Below are 26,871 nucleotides of genomic sequence, written 5' to 3' on the forward strand. Positions count from 1 at the left end.
GGCAAGGTCCGACCAGGGGCTAAATAGGTGGTAACACATCGGTGTGATGGTGACACAATGTGTACCGTGGCTCCATGCCCATCTCAGGACTCGGGAGTGCAACCAGTGCTGAAGTGGCCTCATATGAAGCAACCCGAGTGTCGTGACTGCGGCTGCGGATGCCATATGCCCCAGGAGCCTCTGAAAGTGTTTCAGTGGTACCACTGTCCTGCCTCTGAAGGAACTCAGGCAGTCCAGCACTGACTGGGCACGCTCGCTGGTGAGCCGTGCCATCATACTCACCGAGTCTAACTCCATACCGAGATACGAGATTCTATGCACAGGGGAGAGCTTGCTCTTCTCTCGGTTGACCTGAAACCCCAACTGACTGAGCACCAAAGTCCCTGTGATCGCACAACTGCTCTCAGGACGGGGGCAAAATGAGCCAGTCGTTGAGATAGTTGAGGATCCAGACACCCACTTCCCAGAGTGGGGCAAGGGCGCCCTCCGTGAGCTTCGTGAAGACACGGGGGGACAGGGAGAGCCCGAAGGGGAGGACCTTGTACTGCCATGCCTGACCCTCGAATGCAAACCGCAGAGCGGTCTGTGGCGAGGGAGGATCAAGACATGAAAGTACGCGTCTTTCAGGTCGATCGCTGCAAATCAGTCCTGGGGCTGAACGCATTTGAGAATGCGTTTCTGCGTCAGCATCTTGAACGGGAGCTTAAGCAGGGCCCGATTCAAGGCCACCGCTTTTCTTGTGTACGATGAAGTAAGGGCTGTAAAACCCCGTCCTCATCTCGGCTGGAGGGACCGGCTCGATTGCATCTTTCGCCAGCAGGACAGCAATCTCCTCGCGCAAATCATAGGCGTCCCGGACTGCTACCGAAGTCTCGAGGATGCCATTGAACTTGGGAGGTCACCAGGCGAACTGAATCGTGTAACCGACTCTCCCAACTCTGTACAAGTGGCACCAAAGGGACAGTCGACATACCCGCAGTGGTGCAGCAATGGGGAGTTGTGTCGGATGGCCCAGAAGGCATCGCGTTCCAAGTCATCACAGCCACACTCCTCGTGTTCCCGGAGGAACTGGCCAGAGATGCGTGGAGAGGCGTTGCGTCTCCGAACCGCAACCTCTTGACCGCTGGCGAAAGGGGGCATCGTGGGTGAGAATGAGGAGGCAGTGCGTCGCTCATCGTTAACCCACGAGCCTTGCAACTCGGAGGAAAGGGAAATTGCTCTTTATTTGAAAAAGTGGGTGCAGAAAGAAAAGAAACATAACAGAACAGAAAGAAACATAAACTGAAGATTTTCCACCCGGCCCTCCTCCGGGGGAAGGAGTGGCGCTGTTTTTGCCAGCTCCTGAAGAGCAGATTCCCACATCTCTGAGTTGCCCATGTCAGGGCCGCTTAGTCGACTTCTTTGAGGAATTCGCAGCCGGGAGTGACACGGGGGGCGCAGCTCTCCTGCGAGGGGCTCGACGAGCCGGCCTCAAAGAACTCTCAGCATGGGGCGGAGATGGTGTGGATGATGCAGGGGGGCACCCACGGCGACGAGCAGTCTGAGGCACTGACTGCGACGGAATGGTGGCAACCGGAGGATCACGTCATGGCGAGATGTGCTGTATGGTCTCAGTCTGCTGTTGTTCTGTCAGGAACTACTGGGCACAGCCCCTGACAGCGTCGCCACACAGGACAGCCTGGGATATGGGAGCATCGAGAAAGTGCACTTTGTCAATGTCTCTCATACAGACCAGGCTGAACCTGAAACGGCACTACTGGACCACCAGAGTGGACATCGCCTTCCCGAGGGACTGCGTTGTGACTTCCGTCACCCGGAAGGGGGAGGTCAGTCGCCATGCGCAGCTCCTGCATCAACCTCGGGTTGGTCCTACCCCCGTGCATTTGTTAAAGCCTTGGCTTGCTGGGTTTGCAGGATAGCCATGGCATGCAAAGCAGAGACAGCTTGGCCCGCAGCACTGTAAGCCTTGGTAGCGAGCGCGGCCGACAGCGTACAGGCCTTGGGTGAGAGGCACGGACTATCCCTCCCAGTGGCGGCGTTTTGCGGACACAAGTGCACAGCAATCACACTCTCCTGCTGGGGAATGTCAACGCACCCCTAGCTGCCCCGCCATCGAGGGAAGTGAGGACGGAGGAACAAAATGAGCTGCTTCCGGCCGTAAAAGGGGGCCATCCACGACTACATCACTTCCCCATGAACATCCGGGAAGAAAGGAACCAGAGTAAAACGCGGTTGTGAGTCGCGCTCCACACCGAGAACCAATCAAACAGCCATGAGCATTCAGGGCTGGTCGGTGCATTCACATCCATCCTAATGCTCACAGCTGCCCGGGCAAGCACGGCTGTCAACTCTTGGTCCAATTCAGCAGTGTCGACAACACCCGAGGGGGGCAGCCCCGCTGAATCTTCATCCACAGAGGTCAACAGCCCATCCCCGATGCTGCAATCGACATCTGATCCCCGGGAGCAAACTGAATGACCAGTTGGAACTGCCATAAGACAGCCCAGCAAAATCACCCAGCAGCCGCACAGGACAAACACTGCGGAAGGGGTAAGAGGTCCATGGGGCTCGGCCCGGCGGAGAAGCTCTCACTGTCACCTTCAAATCTTCCAGAGCACTAGCCGGCGGTCCTCTGCTTATGGCAGAGAAGTCGGAATGGGTAGTGACAGAGGGGTCTGCTCCCGTCCCTTTAAGAAAGGGGAGACGCGATCACAGCGTTGCCATGGTCACACACGCAGTGCGTGTATGAACCATCCACGAACATGCCTTCAGCGTGCTGAATGCCCAGACACGGAAGGCAACGAACATGGCCGTTGTCAGAGAACAGGAAACTACCGCATCCAGAAGGACGCGGACGAAACGGCATCTTTAAAAAGACGCGAATCGTCCGCGATTTGATCTTTTATGAAATCTGCTCTCTTAGTTGAAGCGCCCAGGGGAATCGCTGAAAGGGACACTGCTGTTTGCGCCGTACTGCCAACCAGAACAGCTTCCCGACACAGCAGATGAATGGCTTTGTGGAGTATAACAGCTTTCATACAACCACTCGGCTCTGAAGCAAAAATCTAATGAGTTGGCATGGGGAGTGGCTCAGGTATGTTAAATCCACTTGCCAATTTTCATTGGCGTTTTCTCTTAAACTCAAAGATGATTGGCCTCCCAAGTGAGACCCCATATGTCATTCGACATAACTCGTAGTGACCGACAGATGGGGAACAGGGCTTTTCCCTGAAAAAAAAAAAAAAAAAACATTCTGGGGATGTACCTGTTACATGTATCATCTGGGTTCCCTCCTTTGTTGTGTTTCATTTTTTGTCCTGTGACCTAGTTTTCCTGAGTTGTCTTATTTGTTACTAATTAATTCATTTTGTACTTATATTATACTTATTGTGTACTTAAGCCTTCCGTTCTCCATCAGTATTTGTCGGCTCTCATTTGCAGTTGTGTTTGGTAACATTTGTTCCTGTTCTCCATTTAGTTTGACATTAAACAAGTGCTCCTAAACTATGCTTCTTTGTCAAACAAATTAATATCGTACCATACTGTAACAGAAGAATTGACAACAAACAGTAAAATTATTAGCAGTGTTTCCCCCTCTGTTATTTCTTTTTAATCTCTTTTTTTTCATGGACCTTCCCACAGTCCAGCTTCCACTGGAAGAGCACACACGGAACTTCATCCATCTGGCATTCCTTATGCATTACCCTGATCACTCCCTACTGTATGTGTTTTTTACCAGCCTGACCAAGAAATCGAAGACAGGCCTTCCAGCGGATGGTTCAAGGAGGATTTTGCTGCTTTACTAAAGTGGGTGCTGATGAACAACAACTCGCCTTTCACCCTCGGCCCTACAGATAATGACTTCGCCCCAACCCTTATTATTAGGAACTTTAAGACATTTTTGAGGAGGATCTTACAGACTGGTTTGAAGAGGTTATTCCCAGATCTTAAAAATCTCCAGTGTTCTCTCAATCTTCGTTGATTTCGTCCAGCCTAGACTCTCTTGTTCCCCTGCTGGTTCCATCCAGCTGCTGTTCTCCCGTGTTCCCTCTCAGCCTCTCTCTCCCACTTCCTCAATCAACCAGTTTTCAGCCTGCTGTTGCTAAGTATCTGTCATGTGTCTCAGCCCACCAGCTCTGTCCAGCACAGAGGATCCCCTGTCTCCATCTCCAGCGTCTGTGACCATCACTCCACCTCTGCCTGTTGACACTGTGGATCTGCCTTAGCTCCTCCCTCCCTTGGCTCCACCAGAAACCATCAGCCATACGTCTTTCCAGGCTCCCTTGTCTCTCCAGCGATGCCCTTGTTAGAAATAGTCCTGCCTGTGCCTTCTGCTCCATTTGGCTCAACCTTTGTTCTTAGTCCCACTGGCTTAGCCTCTGTCCTCAGGTCATCTGGCTTCACCTTGGATACTCGTCGCCGTGGCTGCACATTGGCCTCCAGTACCACTGACATTGCTTGGGCTCATTGGCTCATCAGCTCTGGGTTCACTTCAGAAGTAGTTTCTTCTCTGTTGGTTGTCCCCAGGGTGTCGTCTACCATCAAGTTATCTCCACCATGGCTCCTCCCACCTACAACTCTGCCCTGAGGCCTCGTCCTGACTGGACTCTGTCATTGCATTTGGCTCCTCCTGCTCTGAGCTCCCCACTGGCTCCTCCCACCCCACCTTGGACTGCTTTAGAGACCTTGGACTATTGTGTTTCTGTTGCACTGCACCCTCCTCCAGAGCCCCAGCCCTCCCTCTGCAGCGATTCTATTTATACGGTGTGAGGGCACACCTTCCCAGGAGGGGGTGAACTGTTACATGTATGATCTGTGTTCACTCCTTTGTTGTGTTTTGGTTTTGATATGACTTAGTTTTCCTGAGTTGTCTTATTCATAATTATTTTCACCTGTGTCTTGTTGATGAACTCATATGTTTTTTTCTGTGCTTTATGTTCTTAAGCTTTCAGTTCTCCAACAGTATTTGCCAGCTCTCATTTGCACTTGTGTTTGGTAGCATTTGTTTCTGTTCTCCAATTAGTTTGATATTAAACAACTGTTCCTGAACTATTCTTCTTAGTCGTGCAAGTTATTGTCCTACCAAACCGTAACAGTACCATTGTAAAGTGATAATAACAGATGATAAAACTATGGTACTGAACAGTCACTTAATGTACCATGGCATTTATATGATTCTTCAAAGTAAACTAAGCTATTCTACCATGGAATATGCCCAAAAAACCTTGGTATGTTAATGTAGTACAGGGTGAAATTTCCTGGTAGCATCATAGTACGTTTTGTTGCTTTGCAATTCAGCAAACTAAATTGAAGACCACTGACGGAGAGATAAAAAAAAGATGAAAAGAAAATAAACAACATACTTTGATAGAATGATGATATCTGTACCTTGGTCTTGCCCAGAACCCAGTTGTCTAGTTTGGCTTTCTGCAGTATTGTGATGGCGTTCTCTCTGCTGCCCTCTGGCATCTGATGGGCACGAAAGGCCAGATAATAATACCTTCAAGAAAATAAAAATTACCAGACTATCATCACACCAGTCAAAATGATAAATGTACAGTGCTGAGGTCTCTTCTCAAGCTCAAACATTTATTTAACTTGACTAATCATATTGTATCAAACAAAAGTTGTTCTCGGAAAATTTATTTGTTTGTGTTAACTACAGACCATATTTAATGCATTTGACCAAAAACCCATTCAAAAATGCGTATTGACTTCAGGATGATTGAACAAGAAGTGTTAAAATGCTCAAAAAAATGCTTAAAAAAACTCATTTCTGTGTTTTGGCCCTGCAGCACTCCATCAATTTATATATATTATATATTATATATATATATGGCAATTTGACACAATTCACAAAATTTAGTATATATGAACATGGAGTTAACCATTCATTATTTTTGTCATTCATTTTGGTGACACAAGTGAAAAAATGTAAAAAATTACACATTTCACTGTTTTGCAAAGAACAAGATGAAAGTCTATGGCAAGACTATCTCTCTATATTGCTCTTCATATTCCAATGATAAAATCTTTCTGCTACAAAAACCTTTGACAGTCAAGGTAAAGTGTCACCTGATTCTCTGATAAATCACTAGATATGGGGCCATTGTTGCCTTGTTGTTACTGTCTGGGGACCATCAGTTTTACTTCTGAATATACCTGCCTATGAATAACTGCCCCTGAATCTCATAAATGAGTCTCATAGAAACATCTGAAGCTTGCGGTTGATCTTGAGTATTTACTCACTCTGAAGAGGAAGATATCAACCTTTGTGTTCAAGAAAGAATACTGTCTTTGATTCCACTTGAACCGTGGCCTTTTATAATTATGCTCCTGATAGCTGTTATGTCTCTGGTAGAAAATACAAAGAGCTCTCCTTCACAACATCAGAGAAGGTTTTCCAAAAAAAGATCCATTTGAAACCACTTCTTATTAAAGAAACTGGTTTTACAGAGCCGGTGTGTCAGTGTGGATCAGACAGGAATAGCTATAGTCGTTGTCCGACTAACGAAACGCATACAGAATGGTCACAGTGTTTTTCTTTTTTTTTTAATGCAAACTGGTCGGGGAAGTCTGGGGAAAATACAGATAACCAGGACACTTCTGTGATCAAAAGGATGATGGGGGAAAAAAAGCCGGCGAGAGTCTTGCGTTTGAGTGGCCCCTCTGAGTGCAGAGAAATTGTCTGGGATGTTTATGTAAAAGAGCTGACCTACATGTCCACCATCTGACGGCCCACAAGAGAAAGAGATGGATGGGTTGAAAAAAAAAACAAGAAAGAGAAAAGTTTATAGAAAATGAAGTGTGATTCCCAAAGCCTCTGAAAAGTAAATTTGGACCATGAATTTCCATGGTGTTGAGAAACTTTCAGCGGATTTACTCCGCCCCTTCAAAGTACCACTTCACCACTAATTACTGAACCAGAATCTAATTTAGCACTACTTGTATTCTCAGAGGCTTAATGACCTATTATTGATGAGATTATGGTCTTCGTTCAGAACTGCCAAAATATATAGATAATAAACCTGCAATATGAGTCTTCCAGGAGCTTTAGGGAGCACTAGAGGAGGCGGGTCTATTCAATATGGGCTCATGAAGCGCTCTCTAAGCTTTGATCTCTCTAACTGTCTGTCTGTCTGTCTTTTTTCTTCTTTTCATGATGCCCAAGAGCTTCAGCTAATTAAATCTAATAAAATTCCTGTAGTCAAACAGGAATGCCCAGAATAATATAATTGTGGCTGCATAACTGATGAAGTCTGCACTTGGAGAGGGAATGTGTATGTGTGTGTGAATTTTTTTTTTTTTTTTTTTTTTTTTTTGAAGGAAGGCATTGTCATTATGACCACTTTTATAAATATAACCTCTGTAAAATGGATTTGGAATTCCAGTCAATAAAGAAGCTAAAACTACATGTATATGTTCTGAATGATACTGCCATAATGCTTTGATATTCTGGGTGGCTGCTTGGTTTCTTATTGACACAATATTATGATCTAGATATAGCTTGAGTCTCTCCTTCAATGTCCATAAGCCTAATCAATTACCAGCACACAATAAATGCATACCATATTTCATGGTTTACGGTTTACAGTAGTTCACCCAAAAATTCTGTCTTCGTTTACTCACTCTCATGTTGTTCCATTAGACTTATGGGAAACACAAAGGAAGATATCTTTAATATTCTCTCATCACTGTTGTCTGTCCTTTGAATTAATCGAAAATTTAAAGCCATAAAAGGTGTCATAAAATACTCCAAATGAATCAAGCATTTTAATCAAAGTCTTCACTTTATATGAAAAACAGTTTTAAACAATTAAAGTTATTTAATATCTTATTCACATGCAAACATTGATAAATGTACATGCATAGAGTTCATCAAATATGGTAAACCATGCTTTCTTGACATTACAGCAGTACCGGCGCTCACTATACGCAGAGGACACAGTTTGTGTAGGGCACCAACTCCCAGACGGGGCACCATCCCAGTAGCAAAAAAAACAAAAAAACATGCACCATTCTCCCATCCTCACTCGCGACCGCTCGCACCTCATGTATTAATATTTAATATTGAGAATTGGACCACAATAAATTGTGACCAATTAAATGAACTTAATGAACCTCAAAGACATTACAGCTTCAGGAATCTGCTTGTGAAGTGCATCAAATATTTAATTCAACAATATTCTCTCTGACTTGTGTGAATTGTCAGTCTTCTCTCAGGATGTGGTGTTCACCGAGTCCTTCCTGATCTCTCTCTCCACCCGCTCTCATTAGCAGCTTGTGTTTTGTGTGATCTGCATTGTTTCTCAGGCCCTGCGGGACAAGCACAACACTTGTTCTAGCAGTGTTACTCTGTTTTCTACCTGTTAACAAACTCCTCGATGAGTATCCGGTGAGAATAGCCCTGCCGGCGGATGCTGACGGTCTCTAGGATGCCGGTGTAACGCAGCTGAACCATCACGCGCTCCTTATTGAAGCGCAGAGCCTGCCGGTCATCATTGGGTTTGATACAGCGGACGAAATGAGGCGTTCCCACCACCATCTTAGACAGCAGGTCCATGAGAGAGTACTGAAATAATATATGGCCAATATATTCATATTTACAATAGAGCAACAAAATACAAGACTGCTGGTGTGGTGTGCTAAGATCTCACCCTGAAATAAGACGCCACTGTCTGTCTCCTCATGTTAGTGGTTTCTTCTGGGTGACGCATCATCTCCATGGTGTCCACCTAAACACACACATAAAATGTCCTCGTCACCAAAATACACATATGTACACACACATACATCTAAGCACACATAAAATGAACACACTGTATTCTGTTTAAGACTAAATGAGCATGTAACCTTCCTGTTCATATATGACAGAACTTAACATAATTGTATCTTTTTATTTTTTTTGTTAAAACATAATGACAGAACAAGAGCTATGGACTATAGGTACAGTGTTAGTCAAGGACATCTTGAAATAATTGGGCCAAATGGTGGCTAATTTGTATACATTCTGTATAAGTGTTTTTCGTATTAATAAATAGGATGGACCTTCGTGATTTCTTTTTTTTTTTAATTTTTTAAAATGCATGTTTCCATACAAACTGCATCATACAAATTCATTTAAAACTGCAACTTAATAAAATATATGTAAAAAATTCGGTCACACTTTATTTTAGGGTCCAATTCTCACTATTAAGTAACCATTAACTATGACTTTAGCCTCAATTAACTCCTTATTTGCTGCTTATTAATAGTTTATAAGGTAGTTGTTAGGTTTAGGGTATTGGGTAGGATTATGGATGTCATGCATTATATGTACTTTATAAGCATTAATAAACAGCCAATATGTTAATAATAGACATGCTAATAAGCAACTAGTTATTAGTGTGAATTGGACCCTATACTAAAGTGTTACCAAAAATTCTTATGAAAATGAAATTGGGTTGCTGTTAGGGATGTGTATTGTAAAGCACTATACAATTAAATGTGACTCGACTTGACAACATATTTTGGAACACTTTCCAATACGGTCCCATTAGTTAAAATTAGTTAATGCATTAACAAACAATATTTTAAATATTGGTTAATTCTCTGCAATGAAATGCAACTATTTATTGTTAGTTTATGTAAATGCTGAAATTAAATGCTTTTCAAGTATTATTTTTTTCTTGTTTGTGTAAGTTAACTGATGTAGTGACTAATGTTAATAAATTGAACTATTGCAGTGGACTGTTTTTGTATAATCTACAGCTATATAACACTATTAATAGGGAGGATGACAATGATCACTTCATATTTATGTAAAGACACAAAACAAGCAGTTTAAAACATCTCGATCCAAGCTGAGCTCGATTCAAGCTGTGTTTTCATGATGAACTTCAGGCTTCCAGCTGTTCTTAACAAGGACAAGATACGATGTGCATAACAGCCATCGCTACAACAGACCTCATGAATTTATCAAGGTGATACATAATTTAGAGCAGGTCTATATCAGCAAAGTGTGTCTTCATATTCTATTTCATCTGCGTGTGGAGAGGCAGGTGTGTGTGATCTTTATGAGAAACTGAAGTGTTGGACATGAAGCCTGAATGAGAGACAACCAAACTAACCCAGTGTTTTAATAAGACATCTGTCCCACTTCTGCTTACAAGCAGAACTCTGTAAAGCATCTCATCTGTGACTGAAGCAGTTTAAAAGTATCTGCAATATTAACTGGAACTAATTAATTGGGTTCTGTGCTCCGGTGTCTAATTATAGTCTGCAGGACTGTTTTAATCTTACACACAGAACAGAGGAAAGGGAGGAATAATTATCCAGGGGTTTCCTCCATAAGAACAGCAGCTCAGCACTGGAGTGAGGATACAGTACATTACAGCTTTGTGAAGTCCTCAATCTGTGCTAGATCTAAACCAATGAAAACTTCACCTGGGGTGAATAAAATGGAGTTTCCTGGCACTTTTAAAACATTTTACATGGCAAGTAAATTAATCATTTTATCATTTCTTTTTAAGTGTTAATAAACCACATTATTGGGGTACATTTCACAAGAAAATAATACTTCAGACTTTCTACTTCAAATTTGCATGTTTATTTCAACATGGTACATGCCGTTTCTTTGTTATGTGAAAATTTATGAGTGAAAATCATTTCTAAGACATTTTCAGTGTATTTATTTGTAAAACAATTTATTTTTCTATTTTAATTTAACCGTACATATACTATATACATATACTAGTCAGTTGCACGTGGAATTGGGGGAGAGATAATCTAAATAATAATAAAAAAATAATAATTCTGTGTTGCAAGATAAGAACAATCAATATTTTTGTTTTACTTTCCTATAAAATAGATACTGCAAATTTTAAATGCTTATATCTACTAAAAGTAAATTTTGTAAATTCTTAAGGTGTACATCACAGTGGGGCTCGAAAGTTTGGGAATCTGTGAAAATGTGAATAATTGTCAAAAAAAAAAAAAAAATTATTTTTTATTTAGTACTGTCCTGAGTAAGATATTGTACATAAAATATGTTTACATTTAGTCCACAACACAAAACAATTGATGAAATTAATAAAATAAACCCATTCAAAACCCATTCTTAGTACTGTGTGCTGTTACCTGATGATCCACGACTGTCTTTCTGTTTTGTGATGGTTGTTTATGAGTCCCTTGTTTGTCTGAACAGTTAAACTGAGAACTGTTCTTCAGAAAAATCTTTAAGGTCCTGCAGATTCTTCAGTTTTTCTAAATTGTTCAATTTTTCAGAGATTCTGCAAGGGGTGCCCAAACTTTCGAGTCCCACTGTAGCTGTTTTTAAGCTAAAAGACATTAACTAAACATACAAAATTCCAGTTTGGATTTCTTGGGATTTTCAGAGAGAGAGTGGAAAATAGTCATGAAAAACTAAATTACAACCGTTTGGTGAGAAAAACCTTGATTAACAAATAGAAGTTGACTTTAAATAGGTTAAAAAGCATAGGGAGAGGCCGTTTTAAAGCTGTTCTCAAATGAAACAGTGATTCAAGGTCTCAGGATTATTTACAACATTAAGAGATACAACTAAGAAGAGATTCTAAGTATTCTAGGTTCTAGATCCATTATTTAATCAAATCAGAAAGAGAAAATCAAAAAAGTGAAAATTGCTAGGAAAATATAAGGCTAATAAACGTGAAGATGGATTTGAAGAGATTCTTACCTTTAGCAGATATTTAGGAGACTGAGGGGAGAGAGGATAGTTCAGAGGGACGGATAATAGATAAGAAGTACAGAAGAGTGAAGAACGGAGGTATTTTACAGTGAAAATCATAAACACACAAATACAGGCACACTCACAAGTTCAGAGGTTTTGGAGTAAATTCATTGGCAAAAGAATAGCATCCTCAGCTTCATCAGTTGTAATATATTAATTCCATTATGTGGCTGATGAAGTGATAGCAGCCCATACAGTAACACCTGATTTTTTAAATTTACACCAAACTGCACCTTTTCTGAACAGATAAAACTGTCAAAAAATAAGAAAAGGACCTGGAATAGAAAAGAAGAGTTTGTGACAGTCAGTGAGAAGCACAAACCTTATTTCTGCCACTGTTGAGCTGTGGAGGCAGAGATCTGGATGCTGCTGTCACTCTTGCTCTGGATGTGGCCAGGTTACCTGTTCAAAAGAAGAAACACAGATCAGTGACACATCAGTCTGCCCCCTCTGAAGCACAAATTAATATAACAATATGCTAGTGTAGGGCTCTGAGCTTGCAACCCAAAGAATGCATGTCCTGGAGGAGATCGACAAAAAGACTTGACTAGACTAGAATTACAAAGACTTTTGATCAAGACCAGGGGTCTCATTTATAAACATTGCATATGCACAAAATAGGCATAGAAATTGTGTACGCATTTTTTTTTTTTACGCACATATCGGGATTTATTAAAAATAAACTTGGTGTAAATATGTACGCACCGTTTACGAACATGTTATACGAACATTATAAACCATGCGTGCAAACTCTTTTTCACGGAGTGAGAAAATTAATGAAGTAAACAATGACTTTAAACTCTGTTTTCATGTCGATATACACATCTACATTAAATATTCCACTCGCATTAAACGTTAAACTAAACTAAAGACCACGTTATCAGAAATATTTTAGCGAGAACAATGATCAATGAAGCAATGATCACTTACTGCTATATTATGGCGGACACTGCTGGATTACTGTACAACCATAACTGCAAAGAGGTGTTAATGTCGTGTAAAGTCATCTCTACAACATTATGAAAAAATTCCACTATATTTGATGGACATAACAAGGAGAAAACGGTAAGATTTGCCTGTTTTCTTTTTAAAATTCTTTGTCAGTGACACCCTGAATCAGACAATACACTGCAATAAATATGCTGTTATCTGTTGCACAAAATCCAATCAAAAATAAAAGGTCTCTTAAAGCAATTTAGAGAGGAGGTGAGAGAGGGAGGCTAGGCATTATGAAAACATAGGAACTTAAACCCACAGAGCAAACAAGGGTAATTAACTACACACACCTGAACAGAATTACACAATTGACTCAATGAAGGAGAACAGTGTGAGAGGAAAACAAAGTCCAAACTGAATGGGACACCACATTAGTAGAAATACAATAACCCTCATTTACCCTCTAATTGAACTAGATCACTGTTTTGTGATGTAATGTGGGGAATTATTAAAATAAATAAATAAATAAACAGTCTTAAGGGAACCCGTGTTGGCCTTGTGATATATGCAGTGTCTAATATCCAGTGCTGAGAGCTTTCAGGATCAGAGTAAGCCATCACTGTATCTCATCTCTCTTTCTCTTTGGCGTTCATACACTCTCTCTCTTTCTGCTTCCTCTCTTCTCTCTCTTCCTTAAACACACGCGCGCACACACACACACACACACACGTCTTCTGGAAATGAAACACCACTGTTGCATATGCAGCACCGTCTGAGCTTTTCAAAAGTTTCTGCACAAGATGTCCAAATGTTTTCCCTGGCTGGGTCTTCAGAGACTAAACTCTGATTAATGGTACTGAAGGAGCCTTTGAAGCCGGATTGGTGACATCAAAGTGGTAATCCATGGGTGGCAGGAGTTTTATAATGAGTGGGAAGCATTTTAGCATGTTTCAAAGGCTCTGGCGCATGAATAAACAATGGCAGCGCAGATGTGCCACACACCTTTAGAAAAATACCCACCACAGAAACACCAAGCTGAGCGTAACTGTAGCAGTGTGCATGTGTGTAAATCTGAAGGTATCTAGGGAAATGAAACATCTGTTGTTCTTGTAGTCTGTGCTCCGGTAATACACCAGATGACAGATTAGAATGGGTCACAGACTCAAACAAACAAACAATAAGTCAAGAAAACAATTATCGTTTTTATTACCATCACCATGCTGGTTTCATAATGACTGTCTTGTGTGAATGAACATGCATGGTTCCTAGCATTCAGAGCAGATCACATTTAATTGCTCTATTTGTCATGGATTAATTGAGTTGTTTCAGATCTAACTATAGCTCAGGAATCCCACGCTCCTGCCAATGGGATTACACATGTAGGCTGCTGGTAAATGTTGTCTCTGCTATAGTCAAAATCCTGACGCAGCACTGGTAGTTGGGGCCATGTGTAGCTCTTCTCCACTGAGCTGCTCAATCTCATACTGTGCATTTCCAAAACGCAAAACTGGCTACCACTGCTCTTAAACCAGTGTCCAAAAATCTGTCTACACTGGGATAGACTCATGCTATTATTATTAGTTCTTTTTTTTTTAAATGCTGCACAGCTTTTTTACCCCCCGAACACAATAAAGCTGGTATTAATTGGTAAATTTTATTTGTTTAAAATAATTGATTATGATATCAAAAAAAAGCTTGTATTGGCATAAAGACGCTGAATTCACTAAACTAGAAGAAAATAATTCAATACGATATGCATTTTTGCTTACATTAAACCTATACAGTAAATTTGTTGGATTGCTGTTTCTGGTAAATGTTCTACATCTTCTGTTCACACAAGTAATGGCTTAAGGCTGATGAAACACAGGGCAACTCTTTGAGCAATGTTGCTGGGCAGTGTAGCCGTCAACGGGCAACCTGGTGAGACACAGGAGCCACCACAGATCTAAAGTATCCAAATTTGTTGCACATTCTTAATGGGAAAGTGCCAAAGCAACATTGTTTGGCAACCTTGCCCCATGTACTGTATCATCACCTTTACTGTCTTTCGATGGTTTAAGGGATACTTCACTCAAAAATGAAAATTCTCATGTCTTCACAGTTGTATATGACTGTCTTTCTTTAGATTAATACATTTTTAGAAAAAATATATATTCTATCCTTGTGAGTCAGGTAAAGTCACTTATTTATTTAGTGCTTTTAAAAATACTGATTGTGTCAAAGTACTTTACAGTATTAAGTAGGAAAATAGTGCATCAATAGTGCAAAATGACAATAGTAAACACTCAATTTTCAGTTAAAGGCAGTTCATATCAGTTAATACCTAGAATATCAAAATCAACTGCGGGCAGCAGATCCTTTTCCTATTTGGCGCCTAAACTCTGGAATAACCTACCTAACATTGTTCAGGAGGCAGAGACACTCTTGCAGTTAAAATCTAGACCTGGTTTACACATAACATACTAATATGCTTCTAACATTCAAATCCGTTAAAGGATTTTTAGGCTGCATTAATTAGGTAAACCGGAACCGGAAACACTTCCCATAACACCCGATGTACTTGCTACATCATTAGAAGAATGGCATCTACGCTAATATTAGTCTGTTTCTCTCTTATTCTGAGGTCACCGTAGCCACCAGATCCAGTCTGTATCCAGATCAGAGTGTCACTGCAGTTACCCGGATCCAGTACGTATCCAGACCAGATGGTGGATCAGCACCTAGAAAGGACCTCTACTGCCCTGAAAGACAGCAGAGGCCAGGACAACTAGAGCCCCAGATACAGATCCCCTGTGAAGACCTTGTCTCAGAGGAGCACCAGGACAAGACCACAGGAAACAGATGATTCTTCTGCACAATCTGACTTTGCTGCAGCCTGGAATTGAACTACTGGTTTCGTCTGGTCAGAGGAGAACTGGCCCCCCAACTGAGCCTGGTTTCTCCCAAGGTTTTTTTCTCCATTCTGTCACCGAAGGAATTTTCGGTTCCTTGCCGCTGTCACTTCTGGCTTGCTTAGTTGGTGTCACTTCATCTACAGCAATATCGTTGACTTGATTGCAAATTAATGCACAGACACTATTTAAACTGAACAGAGATGACATCACTGAATTCCATGATGAACTGCCTTTAACTGTCATTTTGCATTATTGACACACTGTTTTCCTAATGAATGTTGTTCAGTTGCTTTGACGCAATGTATTTTGTTTAAGGTGCTATATAAAGAAAGGTGACTTGACTTGACCTAGAGCTCCACAACATTCTCGTTAATGCACATATGTGACAGTTGGCTGGAATCGAAGGTTTATAGTTTAAAATATGATTATTTTTCTAATTTACTTGGGTCATATCGGTTACAGTCTTACTTTCGCTTTGTGTGGTTTTTGAAGTGTCAACTTTTGGTCACTCATTCACTTGCGTATTATGTGAACTCGCAGAGATGGATGCTTTTTCAAAAAATCTTTGTTTGCGTTAATTTGAAGAAAAAGTCATCTGACAATTACATTTTTGGGTGGAGTATCATTTTAAGATGCCATTCACACATCAGCACCAATATACTAGTACTCTGTGATGTCAATTATTTTGAATTATCATTGTGAAATAACAATGTAATGGAAGCAGTGACAGATTTTTTTCTTCTATATTGTGATGTATACCTAAGAAAAACAGTTTATTGAATAAAAGATTAAGTAGGGCAGGACTTAATTCTATCCATTGGTTATTGATATGAATGCAAGCTTGCAGTAGATTGTAAGAAATGGGCGGAGTTTATGTTGACTAAATTAAAGAGTCTTGCAAACATTACCAGACAAAATCTGGCAATTCACAGTGAGATTGAGTAATAACATGCAATTAAAAAATTTCACCATAAACGTTTTTCCACCACCGATGAAGAGTAGCATGTTAGTTACACAAACAGCATTGTTTGACTTCTGAGACGCAGAAGTTAGTGCACATAATTTGGAGTAATTGTACAGTAATTTACCGCCAATATTACAATTGATCATCCCAGCAAATCTTGTTTACACATGATCATTAAATGGTAAAATAATGGCTATTTTTCAGAAAAGGCCATATTGTGGTGAAAGATGGCTAAAAGTCATTGCAGATATAATTTAGTTTAGGTTACTGCTTGTCTAATTGCAGTGATATTGTGTTTGTCAGGTCATATGACAAACTGCTATATACAAATGAGAAGAACTTCAGTTTCTCTCTGCCTGTCATTTTCTCATAACGTTCTCTTTCTCTTTCTGCTCCTGCCTGTCTGTCTGAGACTCTCCCCTCCCCTCCCCTCCTCGCTCTCTCCCTCTCTGTCTCTCTCATATCTCTCAGTGCAGATTATTATAGGACATTTGTCAAAATGAATTAGTGCAAGTGGAACAAGCATGCAATGCATAAGTGCATTTCCACGCTTTTCACACACGCATCATCGTCTGATGAAGGGGATCTACCCTGAAGTCAGCTTATAACGCACCTACGCACACTGATACACACACACACACACACACACACACACACACACACACACACAAACACACACACACATACATACAGAGAGAGTGAAGCTATGCATGTATTTATTCAAAAAAATGACTTCTTGATGTTTTGACACCACACATACATCATATTTAATTGTAAGTCTGCAACGCCCCAATATTCAGTTTTCAACAAATATGGAGTTTTCATATGGAGGTTGATTTCTAAAATACTACCCCCAACTCCAATTAACTCTATAAGCTTAACCCTGAAGCACAACATTATTTATATCCTGTCACAGTATGTTTTCTATTCATATACTTATAATTTGAATAGCTAGCTGAGGAAAGTCTATAATCACTCAGTTTGTGTGTAAAACATCACACATTCTAAATGAAAAATGAAGAACCCAGGACATTTCTCTTTAATGTTTTGTGCAAAGTCATCACATTTAAAACGTTGGTTTTACTTTATTTTACAGTACATTTTACTTATGTGTACATACCTAAGAAAATACTGGGTAATATAAGGTTATGGGTTCAGGTTAGGCTTGACTGTAATGAGCTTGTCTTAATGATTAAGGCATGCAGGTGTGCGGAAAGAAGTATTTGCACATAAATATACTCATACTTATTGATACAATTACTAGTTAGAACTTTTAACTTGTAGTTACTTTACATATTAACCATGGTTCGTTAATTACAATTAAATCACAATTAAGGGTTTATTTTTAGGTTTATTTTGAATTATACACTGCTATATAGTCAAAGATATCAAATAATTTGGCTGCTGTCAAGAGCTTATAACACTGCCAGAGCTTCTCCATATTCTGTGCTTGCATTCACACACATTCCAGGTGTAAATTTTGAAATGTCACAACATGACGCTTTTTTTCCCCTTACATCTAATTTACTACTTGTAAAGCAGGGATTTTTGGGACAACAATGGAAGTATTTAATTTCATAATTTTAATGACATTGCGTGCGATCAAACTCATTGGTACCTTTTTGCAATGGTGTGGGATGGAATATCAGTGGAGTCTCATTTATGTGCTCATACGACAAGGTTTCTCTCGATCATCACTTCTTTCTGACGTGTTCATATAATAAGAGAAAAGATTAGAGAAAAGTAGGAAAGGATAGAGCATGGAGATGTCATTCTGATGTCCACAACCTACTGTAAAAGTTGCTTAATAAACAAGGTTTTATAGACTTGAGAGGATACAGAGACCTTAAGGTGCTATGCCGAATCCCCCAGTCAAACAGTCACATCATCACTACGACACATACACACCTTCACGGTATTAGCTCTGGCTTTGTTCATAAAAACACTTGCCGGCATCGATTCTGGTAATTAATCACATTTCCTGCCATTCTGGCTGACATTCACACACAAGGCTCACTGAATATTTCTTAAATGAATCACCTGTGAATGCAGCTATGGTCACAAACAGAGCACAAATGACACCCTTTCCAGAGAATGATCTATGTGTTATTCTTGTTTACTAATCACTCACATAATAGACTTTTTTATAAATAGCTAACTCAAATACATATAGCAAAATAATGTTTTATGTCTACTTCTGATATTAGCTTTGAGAGAGACATAATTACAATCATTTAAACTCTGAAAAACATCAAAGTGTTTCAGAACAATAGTACATTTCTATTGAAAAAACACAGAATCCAAGAGAGAGATCAGGACACAATGAAAATAAATCATGTGTGTGTGTGTGTGTGTGCACCCTGCCCATCAGGTCAGTCAATCAGTCTGTTAAGTCACAGGCCTGTAAAAAAAAAAAAGGATGACACCCAGCATCTCTTCTCACATGTGCTTCTGACACAAGCTGCCGAACGAAAGACGGGGAAAAAAAAGAGAAAGAAAGCACTGTGCATTCACTTTGAAAAATAAGCCCAGTAAGAACCTCACAGAGAACAGCGGCCCAAGCTGCCACTTGTGTTGCCTTTCTATTGACCAGAACAGTCAATGTGCCCTGGATTATAAAGCAATCCCTGCTTCAGTGTGACACCTTTCATCCCAGAGTATGCATGTGAAGCCCAGGAATGAGCTGTCGGCACATGGGGACAATCAAAGCTGTCAGACAGCAGTCTACACGAGCTGACTTCTGCTGAGGAAAGCGCCTTCGTATCTCCTGTCTTTTCCTTATGCTTCATATCTTATTCAGACACTCTCTGCTCTTTTAAACAAATATGAAATGTTTTTGAAACTCAGCTCGGAAAGCAGCCAAATGTGATTGTTCCAGTGCGAGAAGCCCTGCCCCATCTACCTTCTCAGTTGAGTGCTTGACCAGAGGCGGTTTGAGCCATCCATTTGAGAATCACGTTAGTTCTGTCCACTGTAAAGGGCTTTGGCTTCTTGTATGTGGATTGCTTTAATCAGTAAATGGTCTGCTGGGCCAGTTTAGTGTGACTAAGACCCAATATCACAGTTGGAAAAGCAGCAAGGGATTTTGTCGACCTAACACGCCGCTGCCCTGAGGTCAAGCTGAAGTTAAAAAGTGGTTCTCCTATTTGAAAGATTGTAATACTTGTGAGAGTACAACACTGAGCAGCATCTTCTGTACTGACCCTGATATTGTCACGGTTTACGCTGCCTGAAGGAATACGGAGTCGAGGATAAACGGAATAAGGCTTTTAATATATACCATTCATGGAGCACAGCGATAGACACACGTAAGTCAGTGATTTAGTCACAAGTGAGGAGACCCGACAATACAGAACTGAAAAGACAAGGCTTATGTACAAAAGGATAATGGGGAAACACAGGTGGATGGAATAACTAAATTAACAGGGACATGGAACACATGAGGAAGATAATAGACACACCTGGGAACTAATCAAACTAAACACCGAAGACACAAACTGGGTCACGGGCAAAAACACACTAAATGAGTCCAGGTGTGACAGTACTCCCCCCTCCCGGTAGGTGCGTCCTCGCACCGTAGAAACAGAGGGAGGCGTGGGTGGGAACTTGGGAGGAGGTTCCGGTGGAGGACGGACTCCCAGGAGGGGGCCAGCAGACAGGGACCACAGAAGGAGGAGCCAGGGAGGAGACGGAGGGAGGAGCCAGGGAGGAGACAGGAGCAGGAGGAGCCAGATGGTCCACCAGAGACCAGCCAGGACGGAGATCCAAGGTGGGGTCGACGGCGGGAGGAGCCATGGTGAAGGAAGGGTCGACGACACCAGGGGGCCGACAGGCGGAGACTGCACCGGTGGGTGAGGAGCCCAAGATGGAGCAGCACAGCCGCAGAGCCAGGGTGACGTCGAGGATCCGGAGGGCCTAGGTGGAGCAGAAGGCTCAGGCGACCAAGGCGGAGGCGGGGTCCTGGCAGACCGCTGTGGAGCCGGAGCGACCGAGGATGGAGGTGGAACCGGAGGGAAGGAGGAGCATGACAGAGCCGGAGGGATGGAGTGACGAGGTGGAACCAGAGGAGTGGAGTCCCGAGGCGGCGGATGGTCGACGACTGACCAAGGTGGAGCCGGAGGGAAGAGGGAGCCCGGTGGAGCAGGTGGGATGACAGGCCACGGTGGAGACGAGGGAGCTAAGAGCCAAGGCGGAGCCGCTGGGTCGAAGGACCGAGGAGGAGTCCAGGGCTCGGAGGCTGGAGGCGGAGACAGGGCCTTAACACGCCAAGGCGGAGCTGGAGACTGGCAGTCCAGCGGCGAACCACCGCGCCCCGATGGCGCGGATTGAGGTTGAACTGCGGGACTGACTGGCACCAGCAGGGATGACGAGGAACTGGCTGGTCTAGGAGGAGGAGAGAGGAGAAGGATGGGAGGAAGGACAGGAGGATCAGGGCCGGACAGAACCAGCGAAAGTGGAGTAGAGGGACCAGCAGGTTTGGGAGGAGGTGGGAGAGGGAGGCTGGGAGGGAATACAGGAGACACAGAAGATTCAGGGCTGGGTGGAACCAGCGGAGACACAGATGATTCAGGGCTGGGCGGAACCAGCGGTGAAACAGAAAAATCATGGCTGGGCGGAACCAGCGGAGACACAGAAGATTCAGAGCTGGGCGGAACCAGCGGAGACACAGAAGATTCAGAGCTGGGCGGAACCAGCGGAGACACAGAAGATTCAGAGCTGGGCGGAACCAGCGGCGACACAGGAAACTCAGGGCTGGGCGGAACCAGCGGAGACACAGAAAATTCAGAGCTGGGCGGAACCAGCGGAGACACCGAAGATTCAGAGCTGGGCGGAACCAGCGGAGACACAGGAAACTCAGGGCTGGGCGGAACCAGCGGAGAAACAGAAAATTCAGGGCTGGGCGGAACCAGCGGAGAAACAGAAGACTCAGGGCTGGGCGGAACCAGCGGAGAAACAGAAAACTCAGGGCTGGGCGGAACCAGCGGAAATGGAGCAGAGAAAATGACTGGAGGAGGTAGGAGTGGGAGACTGAGAGGGTATACAGGGGAATCAGGGCTGGACGGAACCAGCGGAGAAACAGGAATATTAGGGATTACCTCCATAGACCAGTCCATCAGATCCAGAACTTGCTCCATAAGACCTTCAGAGACTGTATACAGCTCACCCTCAGTCGCAGGAGTGTGGGCAGGGCTTTCCTCCACGCCCTCGATCTCCACGAGGACTCCCACGATGCACGGTGTTGCCGGCTCACACACCTGGTCAGTCGCGCTCTCGAGATCCTGTTCCCTGTCAGTGGATGGCTCGGGCTCTGCGGCTGCGGTGGGCTCTGGCTCCGTGCGGCGTGATGGTGGCTGGCTGGTCTCTGGGTCGGGAGTGGGACTGGCGAGATCCTCAATGGGGCAAACGGTGAAAGGTGAGCCATTTCTCGCCAGAGTCCACTCCACGAATGCGGCGAAATCCTCCCGAGGACCATCTTCGGATGACAACGCTCTGCATTTGGAGTTCAGGCTGGTGTTGTAGAAGGTGCAGAGCGCGTCGTCCGGGTAGCTGGTGGCATTAGCTAATAGAAGAAACTGTCTGGTATGGTCCTCGAGAGAACGTCCTTCCTGCTTCAGCAGGAGGATGAGGAATTCGGGACGATAGAGGGGATCCATAGAAACTAAGAAAAGAAAAGACTGTGAAAAAAACGAAAGCAAAACGGAGGGAAAAACACGCAGTTTTAAACTTTCTTTTTTAGGTCGGGTCTTCTGTCACGGTTTACGCTGCCTGAAGGAATACGGAGTCGAGGATAAACGGAATAAGGCTTTTAATATATACCATTCATGGAGCACAGCGATAGACACACGTAAGTCAGTGATTTAGTCACAAGTGAGGAGACCCGACAATACAGAACTGAAAAGACAAGGCTTATGTACAAAAGGATAATGGGGAAACACAGGTGGATGGAATAACTAAATTAACAGGGACATGGAACACATGAGGAAGATAATAGACACACCTGGGAACTAATCAAACTAAACACCGAAGACACAAACTGGGTCACGGGCAAAAACACACTAAATGAGTCCAGGTGTGACAGATATACTCATGACAACGTTTTTTTTTTTAACTTGAGCAGTGGTTGCCTGTTAGCGAACATCACGTCATAGATAAATATGTAAATATCTGCTGCAAGCTTTCCCCTCAATAACAAAATAAACACAAATGACAAACACTAGTTAAGAAAGCATCTGATCATAGTAATTTGGATATATTTGGACCAGCTTAGTAATCATGTCTCACGTCAGGTATGTCTCAACTTCAATATGACCGACAATATGACCATCTACCTATTATGCTGTTGGTCCTCTATGTGAGGTTTGTCAAAAACCACCTCAAGCGAGCGTAAAAATTATTTTGCAACTTAAGGCATTTTTATTTGAAATTCTGCGTTTCCATCACTCGATTCTGATGCAATACTTCAAGATGCGCATACAAGCAGGTTGATGGAAACCCAGCTGGTGTCTCACAATGCATACTCATGCCAAGGTAGATGGCACACTCTTACACAGCTATCCATGTGATTTTTACAAAAACTGGACTGGACCAGACGACCTTGTTCCATTGCACAAAGTTCCAGTGCACCCATTTTAGGTTCTTTTGTTGGTGGACATGTACTCTGATTGGCCCCATATGTAGCAGATTGTGATAAACTGTGTTGAGACTAGGGCTGGGTGATAAAACATTAATCATAATTATAATTATCATGATGTGATTTTCCTCAATAAAATGGTAACAAGAGTTAGATAGATGTCTAATATAATGTTTATGCACCAAAAACAGAATGAAACTAATAATTTGAACCGTGTCACATGGACCATTTATCCACTAGGCTCAAAGTTCAAATGGCAGCGCAGCATGAGCTTATGCATGCATGGAAATGCAGATGCATTTTCTCGCAGATGAGTCTTTGTCACTCGACCACAAAAAAGCACAGTGAGATACACTGTGAAGGGCTTGAATACATTGTTCATTTATTAGATTATTAATGTGGAAATGTATTCGATATATTAAAAATTTAATGGAATATAATTAGTGTTTTTTGTGATTAAGCTATGACATTTGTGCATTTACACTAAATGTATTTAGACAACAGTTTTACATATAAATATGTAGAAACCATATAGTTAGACATTTTATCATAGTATTGAAGTGCTATACAGTATGTGTGGTTTAAACTGTGGTTATCATGATCGAAATGTATAGAAGGACCATGGTTAATTTGAATAAAACTCAAACAGTCAGAATAATTCCATTTCACCGTGTAAAAAATGAGGTAGTTACGTTATGTACTGTTTTTGATAATGAACATAACGCATAATGAACATAACAAAATGAACATAACAGAAAACATGAGTACACGAGTACAAGAATATCAAAATAAACGCGAAATAACAGATAATATGTGACATTCTAATAGATATTTCTTCATATTTTTTTTTTCCTAGTGGAAGAAATAAAGGCATAGAAGTTTAGAACGACACAAGAGTAAGAAATTATGCATGTGTGTTTTTATTATTATTTTTAGATGGACTACCCCTTTAAAGTTACTAAGGCTGAATAAGAACAATGTTGAAAAAGGCTATTTTAATTTTGCTTTTCATGTTTTAAATAAAATGTTCTGGAACCAATCTAATATAAAGCAAATATAAAATATATTTTATTCAACTGGAAAATTCTAATCACTTTCAGAGCTCACTAAGTTTAGACATGCAAATTTCAACAGCCGGTCTGACTCTACTCATTCAGTCCATATGTACAAACTACTCAACAATCCATTCTGTACACAGCAAAAACACCATCAGTCCTCTCCAGAGACCTCGAGAGCAACCATCTCTAGTAACCAGAATACCATACAGTTCTGTTCTAATGCACAGATGTTCTATGCAAATCCACTAGAAGGCTGCACAGAGGAGCATATACACGCAGTGTGGCCACAGGCCTGCACTAAAAGCCCCATGGAGTTTTCTAAATCAAAGCCAAACCAAACACCCTGAAACCCTAAATCCACACAGCTCTGGCTTAAGGGGAATTTGTTCATGCAAATATAATCAATTTCCTCTGACAAAACCACATGGACTGCAGGCTGACCCCAGACCCAAACCAGAGGTCTGAACTCAGAGCATGGCCTTCTAATGGGCCCCAGTGTTTATTCTGCAGTTTCAAAGGTTTGAAGAGACATCTAAACTTTGTGCAACTGATTAAAGCTAAATCTTAATATAACATTACTATAACATTTCTTATAAAAACACTGAGCAGTTCATGCCCCTCATTCCCTGAGTTACAGATTTTTCTTTTAAAAGTGTCTTTCAATGTATCTAACACTAGAATTGGATGATTCTGAGGCGCATACTCTGAATGGCATTGCCAAAATATATACAGTGTAAAAAAAACAATGTTGTGGCAAAAAAGTTTTGTAATGAACCGTCAGTGTGCAAATAGGCATGGTCTAATCTTCAACAACAGTATCCAAGGCAACAAAGGTAAAACTTAAACAGGCAATGGTTCAGGGCAGGTGGCACAACATGCCCTAAACAGTGTCCAGGCAAAACAACAGGCAGGCAGCAGAGAATTAATAGTGAGCAAACAGTCCAGGACCATACGTAAGAAAAGCAAACCAAAAAGATTTATGCTCAGAATTGTCAGCAAGGGCAAGAAAAAGACTTTGCAAAGAACAAGCTAGAGTGCACCACATAAATATTTCTACTAATGGGCAAGGGGTGACAGTTCCCAGGTGTGTGGGCTTGTGGGAAATGGAGTCCATAAACAGGTGTTAAAACCCTGAGACCTCTGGTGATGAGTGGGAGGAACCACAGGGCGAACTTGTGGTAGGCCTCCTCGCCATCCACAATTATGGGTGAGGGGCCCATCGAGTTGCTTTCTTCAACCTCCCCTCTCGGACCACCAGCAGGTTTTAAAAGTGAGACATGAAATGTGGGAGAAATACAATAATTTGTAAATGGTAAGACACAGGAGTTAATTGTCTTATGATCTTAAAAGGAACCCACATACCTGGGACTTTTTGGCAGGACAGATGAAGATAAAGATCTCTAGTGGAAACCCACACCCATTGTCCAGGTTGACACTGTGGACTTGGAGGATCATCTCTTTCTTTCTGTCATATCAGGGCATGTTCAAGATGTACATGGGCTTTGTGGCTTTCTTTCCTTTCTAGCCAAGTTGGGTGGGTTCGCCTGACCAGGAAAATAGCCGGGGTTGATAACCAAGGATTTACTGAAAGGGTGACAACTCTGCTGGGGGTTTTCTCAACGAATTCTGTGCATACTCTACCCAGAACAAGTATATACTCCAGTCGGATTGGTTCTGATTGCAGTATGTTCTGAGGAAACAGGTGATTTCTTGGTTTAGACATTCTGTTTGGTTGTTGGATTGGGGATGGTAGCCAGAGGTGAGGCTGATGTTTACCTCTAGTCAACTGAAGAAGGCAGAATATACATGAGAGGTGAATTGTGGACTTGATCAGAATCAATGTCTTCTGGGAGAAATGGGTAATGTTTGGAGCAACTCGGTTGGCAGATGTTTGGACAGTTTATTGATGTTGCAATTCGAGCAGTTTAAAATCAGTTAATTGATGATTAAGTGATGTCATCATCTAGTTCAGCTCTCTTTCAATAGTTTCTGTGCAATTAAGCCGACAATACTGCTAGAAATTAAGTGTCCCCAACTAAGCAAGCCAAAGGCAACAGTGGCAACAGTGGCAAGGAACCAAAACTCCATTGGTGACAGAAATAGATAAAAAAGCCTTGGGATAAACTAGGCTCAGTTGGGGCCAGTTGTCCTCTAGCCAGACAAAATCAGCATGGTGTGGTTTAATTCCAGGCTGCAACACAGGTCAGATTGTGCAGAGGATTGTCTGGGTCCTGTGATCTTGTCCATATGGCCGTCTAGTTGATGAGGTGTTCCTAGGGCATCTGTCTCTGGGGCTCATATAGTTGACATGGTCTCTGCTGACCTTGTAGAGGTTGTCTCTAGGTGCTGATACACCATCTGGTCTGGAAATGTATCGCAGCTGCTGTAAGGCTGCAGGTACAAGTGGTAAGGGGTAGAAAAACTTTACTGTGATTTTATTGAGACCACGATAATCAATGCTGGATCAAAATCCACCATCTTTTCCACGCAGAAGAACACGACTGATGCTGCAGAGGTTGTGAAAGTGATGTGACATTTAGCCAAGTATGGTGACCCATACTCAGAATTCGTGCTCTGCATTTAACCCATCGAAAGTGCACACACACAGCAGTGAACACACACAAACCGTGAACACACAC

General features: G+C 42.2%; 1 protein-coding gene across 2 annotated transcripts in view; it reads right to left on the bottom strand.

Annotated features, from left to right (window-relative positions):
* myo3b (myosin IIIB) overlaps positions 1-26,871 on the bottom strand; it is a 146,034-nt gene that overhangs the window by 59,508 nt on the left and 59,655 nt on the right. Inside the window, exons 25-29 of one of the 2 annotated variants that reach the window (XM_052606908.1) lie at positions 12,072-12,151; positions 11,696-11,716; positions 8,658-8,735; positions 8,367-8,572; positions 5,389-5,500 (exon numbers count right to left, since the gene is read on the bottom strand). In XM_052606908.1, coding sequence (XP_052462868.1) covers positions 5,389-5,500; positions 8,367-8,572; positions 8,658-8,735; positions 11,696-11,716; positions 12,072-12,151 — 497 coding nt within the window. The remainder of the gene's footprint in view (positions 1-5,388; positions 5,501-8,366; positions 8,573-8,657; positions 8,736-11,695; positions 11,717-12,071; positions 12,152-26,871) is intronic. The other variant, XM_052606909.1, reaches the window with a different exon arrangement.

The sequence above is a fragment of the Carassius gibelio genome, chromosome A9, assembly GCF_023724105.1.
Source record: "Carassius gibelio isolate Cgi1373 ecotype wild population from Czech Republic chromosome A9, carGib1.2-hapl.c, whole genome shotgun sequence".
Classification (NCBI taxonomy): Eukaryota; Metazoa; Chordata; class Actinopteri; order Cypriniformes; family Cyprinidae; genus Carassius; species Carassius gibelio.